General features: G+C 34.0%; 1 protein-coding gene across 1 annotated transcript; it reads left to right on the top strand.

Moving 5' to 3' along the window:
- The first annotated feature begins 963 nt into the window (after positions 1-963).
- LOC116032669 (calcium-dependent protein kinase 26-like) lies at positions 964-6,439 on the top strand. Its single transcript, XM_031275346.1, has 7 exons — positions 964-2,111; positions 3,337-3,480; positions 3,616-3,768; positions 4,171-4,286; positions 4,515-4,682; positions 5,219-5,443; positions 5,982-6,439. The coding sequence occupies exons 1-7, from the start codon at positions 1,169-1,171 to the stop codon at positions 6,108-6,110; spliced, it is 1,878 nt and encodes a 625-aa protein (XP_031131206.1). The 5' UTR covers positions 964-1,168; the 3' UTR covers positions 6,111-6,439.
- The last annotated feature ends 3,207 nt before the right edge of the window (positions 6,440-9,646 follow it).

Below are 9,646 nucleotides of genomic sequence, written 5' to 3'. Positions count from 1 at the left end.
ATTTCATCGACGACGCTCTAGTACAAGTCGATCTTCTGTCGGTCTTCACCAAAGATCATCTTCTCTCTAGCATCTTTTGATGTCGTAGAGTTCCACCAAAGAATTATTTGCTCAACAGAGTTGTATGCTACAACTTCATTTCCATAATGAATGATGAAGGTAATATAAAAGGGGTAATGAGAAAAATTTAAAATGTCTTTTCAAATAATGGCAATTAATGACTGATTGACAGAATAATTTAAAAAGGACTTAATTGATGAAAATATAAATAATTCCAGGATCACATTAGTTCAAATTAAAAATTAGAAACTAAATTGACAATTGCAAAACAATTGAGTGACGAAATCAATGATTTCTCTTCTTTTTTTTTTTTTAAGAGAAATTTTCAATTTTTTTTTTCTTCTTTTGGATGTTAAATGACAAACTACACCTCCACAGTACCACACACGCATTACTGCATTAGGAATCGTACTTTCTAACTGAAAAACCTGTCACCTCTCTCTGCGTTCTCTCTCCCGGCATAACGCAATCCCCAAAATTTGAAGAAAACAAAATTAAACAAAAAACGACAAACCAAAACCCTGATCCAAACCCGCATTTTGAAGTTTTCAATGCACGAAAGCTAACAATCCACAGGCCGGCCGGCGATCTCCCTCTTTAACTTTCTTCTTTCTTTCCTGCTCTCTATTTTTAATTGCTGACATTTTCTTCTCCACTACTTCTTGCAGATTATGCAACCCGTTTCGCACTAAGGGTTGCCACGCCATTATTCAACTACTTCACCCCTTCTCAGGTTTTTAATTTATTGTTTAATGTTTCCAATTTGAGGCTTTGGTCTGATGATGACAAGTATTTGAAGCGTTCGTTTTACTAGGTCAAATGTTTGAAATTTGCTGGAGTGTGTGTTGATTGCTAATTTCTTCACGTTTTATAGCTTACATTTGGAGTTGAGTGGGTCGAACTTGTAACTTCTCAGCATAATTACTTATATTTTAATTGCTGTTTCAAAACTCCAATAACCCTTTCTTGAGGAGAAAAAAAGAATAGTTGATGGTTAAGCTCAGTTGTGATTTGAGAGTGATTAGAGGGGCAGAGAGATTTGATTTGAGAGTGATAAGAGGGGCAGAGAGATTTGGGGGAGAGAGAGGAGAAGATTGGATAAATTTAGATGGGAAACATTTGTCCTACTACAAAGAATGGGGCATTTCATTCGCTGTTTTGGTGGTATAGACCGGAAGGAGAGGTCGCGGTTACTAAGAAAAAAATATCAAGTGGTGATAATACCCTTTCAGCTGCTAAAGAGAGGGAAGATGCTGTCCTTCCAGCTCAGGAAAAGCCCCCAGAGGTGGTGAGGATGGAGGAGAAAGATCTTCAAAAGCCAGATGTGGTTGTGAAGGAGGAGGAGAGGAAAGGTGTTGAGACCACAAAACGGGATAATATGGTTGAGAAAGGAAATGCAGATGTATTCTTGCCGGCACAGCAGATGGTAAGGCCTGAAGAAGTTATTTTGAAGACAGGAAATGAGAGGGTGAAGCCGGCAGGGGCTGCACAATCGCGGAAACCACATAATGCCAAGAGAGTGCTCAGTGCTGGGCTTAAGGTTGAATCTGTGTTGAGGACAAAAACTGGGCATTTGAAAGAATTTTATAATTTGGGAGAGAAACTTGGAAATGGCCAATTTGGGACCACTTTTCTCTGCACCGAGAAAACAACAGGGAAGAAATATGCTTGTAAATCTATTGCGAAAAGGAAATTGTTAACTCAGGAAGATGTGGATGATGTGAGGAGAGAAATCGAAATCATGCATCACTTGTCTGGGCAACCTAATATTATTTCCATTAAAGGCTCTTATGAGGATGCTGTGGCGGTTCATGTTGTGATGGAACTATGCAAAGGGGGTGAGCTCTTTGATAGGATTGTCAAGAGGGGACATTACTCAGAACGAAAGGCAGCTGAGCTCACTAGGACAATAGTTGGTGTAATCGAAGCTTGTCATTCCTTGGGGGTCATGCATCGGGACCTTAAGCCAGAGAATTTCCTCTTCGTCGATGACGAGGAAGATTCACCAATTAAGACTATTGATTTTGGACTATCGACATTCTTTAAGCCAGGTAAGAAAGTTATAAGCTCTCACCTTTTAGATTCTTTATTTAGTTCCCAATTTTAGATTTTTAGGTGCTAACTTTATTTACGCTTAGCAAAGATGTGATTACACCTGAATTAGAGATAGATGTATGCTGTAGATAGCAGTTGAGTTACACTACTAACCAATATATTTGATCACATTTGATTCACTAGGAACACAGTTTTCTTTCTGCGTTTGCCTCTGGGACAAGCAATGCAGGGACACTAGTAGGAAAGTGATATTTTGTTTAATTAGCCTTAATTGAAGTAATTATATGTTTCCGAGTTGTGCCCTTAGGTTGTTGAACTGCCCATAAAGATGAAGAGCATTGCTCTTAGAACATTTTAGGGTGTGATAGTGTGATATGAGGCATCCATGAAAATGAAATTCAGTTAATCAATGAGGGAAGAGAACTCTACACTAAAGAAGTGACGGGCTTTTTAATTTGAGTTTGAAATACTCTGAGGGGGCGTTTGGTTCACGGAATCTCCTATTACCCCAGGTAATAGGTTACCTCCTGGAAGGTAATGTGAGATTTTGGAAATGTAAGATTACCTTATGTGTTTGGTTTGGATTGTGGAATATAATATTACTTTGTTTGGTTAAGGGTTATATTTTAGGGTATATGGATCAATTTACTATAATGTCTTTAATATATATATATATATATATATATATATATATATATATATATATATATATATATATATATATATATTTATTTATTTATTTATTTATTTATATGTATGAATGTATCGATGCTTAATATTAAAAAAATAAATATATAAATATACACATATGTATATTTGATTCTATAAACATATATTTATTTTATATATGTTATTGAGTTGTTGTTTTTGTTATTATTGTTGTTATTATTATTATTATTATTATTATTATTATTATTGTTATTATATAAGAATTAGTTAACAAGGGCAAAGTTGGAATAATTAAAGGTAATCTAAGATTACCTAAAAAAAACGGGGTAATCACATTACCTTGAAACATTACCGCCACATCAGCTTTGAGGTAATATAACATTATTAGCTAATCTCATAACTTGAACCAAACAAGTAATATAACATTACCAGACTCAGATTACCTAGGTAATCTCAGATGACCCGAACCAAATGGCCCCTGAATATTTTTATTTTTATTTTGCTGGGGAAAATCTCCTTAATATCATAACACATCTACTTTATCAAAAACAGGGGAAATTTTCAATGAAGTTGTTGGAAGTCCTTATTATGTTGCCCCTGAAGTGCTGCAAAAACGTTATAGTCATAAGGCTGATATCTGGAGTGCAGGTGTAATAGTTTACATTCTTCTTAGCGGTGCACCTCCATTTTGTGGAGGTGAGTGGATCCTTCTGCTCCTTTGAGATTAGAGCGACACCAAAGTTTTTAGTTTATTTTTGCCTTAGCTTGCTAATTCAGTTATCTACAAACTCTAGTTTCTTGAGATTTTCTTATCAACATTTGATGACACAGAATCAGAGGATGAAATATTTGATGAGGTCTTGCAAGCTAAGGTCGAGTTCAAATATGACCCTTGGCCACAGATCTCTGATAGTGCTAAAGATTTAGTAAGGAGAATGCTTGTAAGAGACCCAAAAAAGCGGTTAACTGCTCATGAAGTTCTCTGTAAGTTACTGCAATTTCATCAGTTTACTTTATCAGCATGAAAATATTCAGTGCAAAAGAAATCTTAATTAGTATCACTAGAACTGAATATTTTCTTCATACATCTTTTGTATTCATTTCCAAAGTGCATTGCATAAACTCACACAAACGTTTATATGGTTGGATCAAGGTCACTAAATTGGGCAATAATGCACATTGGCCAAACCACACTGAAAAACTGAATCCAATGAATTAGCTAATAGCTAATCTAACCAATGACTTTATAAACTCATATGTTCTCTCTTATATTTTCAATGTGAGACTCTTAACAATCAGTAAGATATAGAAAAGTTTGGCTCCAGATTCTTTTGTAGATAACACTTGCAGAGATATTGCTGAGTACAAGCCCCATCTCTTTCACAGGTCATCCTTGGGTGCAAATTAATGGTGTGGCTCCTGATGAGCCTCTTGGTTCGGCGGTTTTAACTCGCTTAACACAGTTTTCTGCAATGAACAAGCTTAAGAAAATGGCTCTCAGAGTAAGTCTTTGTTCTTTAGAAAGTAATGCTTGCTTTCTTGACTTCTAAGGCCTGTTGCCCTGGAGGCATAGAAATTTTATAATGCTTCACATCTATGATCCAACACTGGACCGTTTGCTTGATGATACCAAATTGAATGATGTGTTTTGTATATATTTTATACTCCATATATTATATGCTCACCAACAACGATTACGAGTAGGCTCTCATTGACTATTTTGTGTGCAGGTTATTGCAGAAAATCTTCCGGAAGAGGAAATTGGAGGTTTAAAAGAAATGTTTAGAACAATAGATACAGATGACAGTGGCCATATAACATTTGAAGAACTGAAGGCTGGCCTGAAGAGATCTGGTGCTGATCTTAATGAGTCTGAGATACAGGACTTGATGAAGGCTGTAAGTATATTATTCGTGAACACAACATATTACATATATCAGATAATCAGGACTGTTTAGCATATAATATTATTAGGATCAATCGCTTACCACTATGCCAAAAGCTATAGCTAGTAGTGAAGGCACAACTTTATCTTTATAGACCGCCATCACATTTTCGTGCTGGACTTGGCCCTTCACTGGCTTCCACCCAACAATTTTCCCTCCCAACACCTGCCAGTCTTAACTGCACAGTTTTTGCCCGTGACCTGACTCTGATACTACTTGTTAGAATCAAGCATTCAAACGCTTACCATTATTTCAAAAGCTATAGCTAATAGTGAAGACGCAACTTTATTTCCTTGTACACCGCCATCACACTTTCGAGAGGCACAGAACTGGACTTGACCCTTCATCAGGCATCCGCCCAACAATCTCTATAGTCATCAATTGATGGAGTTGACCCTTTATCGGCCTCCACCCAACAAATATATACTCCTAAAACATAAACGTGTAGTCTCAATAGCATGAAATTATCTTTATCTTAAATTGTGTAGGCGGACGTCAGCAATAGTGGCAGTATCGACTACGTGGAGTTTGTAGCAGCAATGTTGAACTCAAACAAGATAGACGAGGAAGATCATTTGTACACAGCTTTTTCATACTTTGACAAAGATGGGAGTGGGTACATTACAGCAGATGAGATTCAAAGGGCATGCGATGAGTTCGGCTTACAGGATGTCCACTTGGAAGAAATGATTCTGGAGGCTGATCAAAACAATGTAAGTAAACTAAATATATAGTCTCACTCTCCACTTTCACTCATTTAATTGATGCAGATAGGGCTGTTAATGAATCGCTGTTAATGAATCGAATATGAACGAACAAAGGTTGTTCGTGTTTATTTGTTAAGTGTTTGTTAATAATCGTTAACATTCGTAACACATTCGCAAATGTGTTTGTTAAGGCTAGCGAACACAATCATGAATGTGTTCGTTACACGTTCACAAATGCGAAACAAATAAACACGTGTACATGTTCATGACAAAAAATAATCTATGTTCACGAACAATAACCAAACAAACAATATAACGACTATAAAAAAATTATACTAAACTAAAGTAGTATCTTGAAATTTAAAAAAAAAAAAATTTGAAATAAAATAAATTGCACTAAAATGTACCTGTTCGTGAACCGTTTTAAACGAACACTAAACGGGCATGTTTGTCACTTGTTCATATATAGGACCAGTGTTTCATTCTGCATTTTTGTTCTCATTTCATTTATGAGTTGAACTTTGATTATGGTGAAATGGTTCAGGATGGGCGGATTGATTACAACGAGTTTGTGGCGATGATGCGTAGAGGAAATGCAGATTTGGGAAAGAAGCAATTGCCGGATAATTTCAACATCGCCGCCGGCTATCGGGAGGCAATGGAGGTTTGCTGACATCCTCTTTTCTTCTAAATACATATTCTCAGCTCTCTGCAAATCTTCCGATGTTCTTGGAGGAATGTATATACATAGATTTAGTAATGTGTCTGTCACGTTAAAAAGAAAATGTTAGATTAGGTCTTTTTTAAGTAAAAGTTAAACTCTGCTAGATTTGAGTCGAATCCGAAATAATTTTATAGTAGTAGTGATATCGGATGCTGCTGTGTGTAAGGGAAAAACAAAGTATTGTAGGTATAGACATTAGCTAATACCAGCAGCCTGGTAGAAACATATTTCGCTTACTAGTCTGCACTAGATTGTTACGAAGTATTTAGTACTTAATTCTTAGTTGTTATACCTCTAAAATACTCCGTATAAAGTACTTTTATTTTTGACAATTTCTGATCAGAGGTCCCGGGAGATGAATCCAATTACTCATAAGTATTACAATTTTGATTATAAGTATTACAGTATTTTTTTTATCATAAATAACTCATCATTTTTAATATTAAATTTTGATCTAAAAATATTACATTTTTATCAAAATATGATATTTTTTCATAAATAACAATCAATTAATTTAACTCTGGTTAATATTGCATATTTGTCCTAAGTAACTTTCAACTCTTAAATATTATATTTTGATTTTTAAATATTACATTTTTTCTTAAAAGAATTACATTTTCTCTAATATTCCCTCTGCCCCATTTTATTGGTCTTACTTACTATTCATTGGTCAAACCAATTATTTTTTCTTTGTTTATTTTCTTTAGTATTTTTTACTTATTTTTAGATTTGATTTTTTGTGTTTAATAGTAATTTCAGTGTAGTTTCTAAAAATATAAATTTTGTATACTAATACTAAATTTAATATTATAAAAAATTAAATTAAAAATAACTTCAGTTAAGTCTCGTTAACCGAACTAGACACATAAAATGGGACGGAAGGAGTAAGTAACAATCAATTTATTCATAATTACTATTAAATTTTCATATAGATATAATTCATCCCATCAATAAAAATTTATGAAATAATCTTACAAGAGAGTCACATTTTTACTTATTTTTTTTTAGAAATAGTAATAGATAAACTTTGAATAAAACCATTACTATTATGGAAGGATCCAGGAGAGCCCTTGATTTCCAAAACAAAACAGAAGGAAACGAACGGGTAGATCGATCAGAGGTTGTCGGCGGCGGATGAAGAGTTTGTTGCATGTGGGGAATGAAATATCAAATACTTTTCAAGTTAAAAATGGTAGGGTAATAAAGCAGTTTTACACCATTAATAAGCAAAATATTAATATAACTAATTAAGAGTTAATATCACTCGGGATTCTCTGGATATAATAGTTTTGTCACGTTTAGTTATAAACTTTTAAATTGACCATCTTTAATCCTTCGACTTTCAAATTGTTACCAGTCTTAATCCAAGTTAATCACACATGGTCCTTCAACTTTCAAAATTTAACCATTCGCGATCCTCTCGGAAGGACCATATATAAGTGGTTAAAATTTGATAGTTGAAAGACCGTGAATGGTTAACTTGGATTACAAATAGTAACAAAACATGGCAAAAACATTATACTTAGAAGACCCTAGATGGTATTAAATAAACTAATTAACTATAAGTAATTCTTTTTTTATACATTAAGTTACTCAACTTATGTCAAGCTAATTCTAAGTCTCTAGAACCCCTATCCAGGAGCGTTGAAGAAAATAAATTGCAAGTAGTCCAATCAGTTCTAAGTTTATGGTATATAAACTTAACTAGTATTTTTTTTCCAGTATGTTTGGTTCACATAATGAATTTTAAGGAAATAAAATGCATTAACAAATAACAGAATATGCTTATTCCCGAGAACATTATTGCACTCCAGACTTATTATCATGGTTGCAGTAGGCGCTAGTCGAGCGGTAGACTAGCGCCTAAGCGGTCTAGGCGGCGACCTATAAAAACAAAAAAATAATACATGTGTGTGAGTGTATCTCATATTATATATATATATATATATATATATATATATATATATATATATATATATATATATATATATATATCTTACTTCTTTTATTTATATAAATAAATAAATTTAAATATAATAAAAAATTAACAAGGTCGACTCGATCGAGTTAACTCGGCTAACTCTATTAGGCAAGTTAACTCGGCCGAATTTGGCCGAGTCAGCTGCCAACTTGGTCCCATCGGCCGAGTTAGGCGCTAGGCGGTCGGCCACTTAGGCGGACGCCTAAGGAGTAATTCACCTCAGTATAGGGGCTCCTAGCGCTTAGGCAGGAATTTTTGCAACAGTGCGTGCTATTAATGTACAAATAAAGTTAATATAAGAAATTCAAAATTCCTTATAAGGTGTTACATGTATGCCACTTAACTATAAAAAGTAATCGTAACCACAATTGGTTATATTGTAACGCCCTTTAAAAATAAATAAGATGTGAAATTGACATTATATTATTGAAGAAAGTCATTTGGTGAATGAAAATAAGATGTGAAAATTGATATTATTATTGAAGCAAAGTCATTGGTGAATGAAGATACGAGCTAAGCATTGAAAAAAAATGTGATACATTTATTATTTTAAAAAATCATTTTCAATTTAGTAGATTAGAAAAAGTTTTTGTAAGTACAACTTGATTCATCGATAAGAGAAATAAGGAGATCAATCAATCAAGTGGTCTCCTCATAAAAAAATTTTGCCCTCACTTAGGCCTTCTCCAATAGTTAGAGTTTTGGTGTGGGTTTTTTTGGAGATTTTGTAAGTGTGATTAGGAAAGAAAAAATGAGATGAAATAAAAAAAAAAAAAGAAAAGAAAAAAAAATACAAAACAAAGCTGACAAAATAAATAAAAATAATAAAAAGAATTACGTGCCTAGGCGGGCGCCTGCAGTGCACGTGCCAGCCTGAGGCGCAGTGATGCTGCCAAGATGAGGGGGCCACCAAACCTGCAAAATCTATTGGTTTTGCAGGAGAAATATCTCCCTTAAATCTCCCCCTTCCCATTACTAAAAACACCAACCACCCATGTATTACTGTTCCAAAATCAACTCAAAAACAACTATTGGGGACACCCTTAAGAAGGCATAATACTATATTAATTTATTCGAATCCAATATAGGGATGAACCCTTTATTTTAGCCACATACTATCTTATCAATGGTGTCTTATTATTAAAAGTGAAAAAGTTGTTACAATAGTGATGGCAAAATTATAGTGGTTAAAACACTTTTACTAGATTAACTACAATTCATTTAAACAATCTTTCAAAAAGTGTTTAAAACAATAAATGAAACTATAACTGGCCTCTCAAATGCTGCTTGATAAAAATGTGCAATGATGTCTAAGGATACTTAGTACCATATTAATATATTTGGATCCAATTAGTATTTGGCATTGATGTAAGAGAATTATGAGATTAATAATTGAATGGAGAGAGAATGAAGAAGAATCCTATGCTTGTGTAGTGACTAAAGAAGTGATAGTTTGAGAATTGTACATACATAAACATCACATCCCCCACAAGGCCTTGTTTGT

This window comes from Ipomoea triloba, chromosome 1 (assembly GCF_003576645.1).
Source record: "Ipomoea triloba cultivar NCNSP0323 chromosome 1, ASM357664v1".
Classification (NCBI taxonomy): Eukaryota; Viridiplantae; Streptophyta; class Magnoliopsida; order Solanales; family Convolvulaceae; genus Ipomoea; species Ipomoea triloba.
The sequence above is the reverse complement of the archived record's forward strand: the minus strand, read 5'-3'. Positions and strand labels throughout refer to the sequence as shown.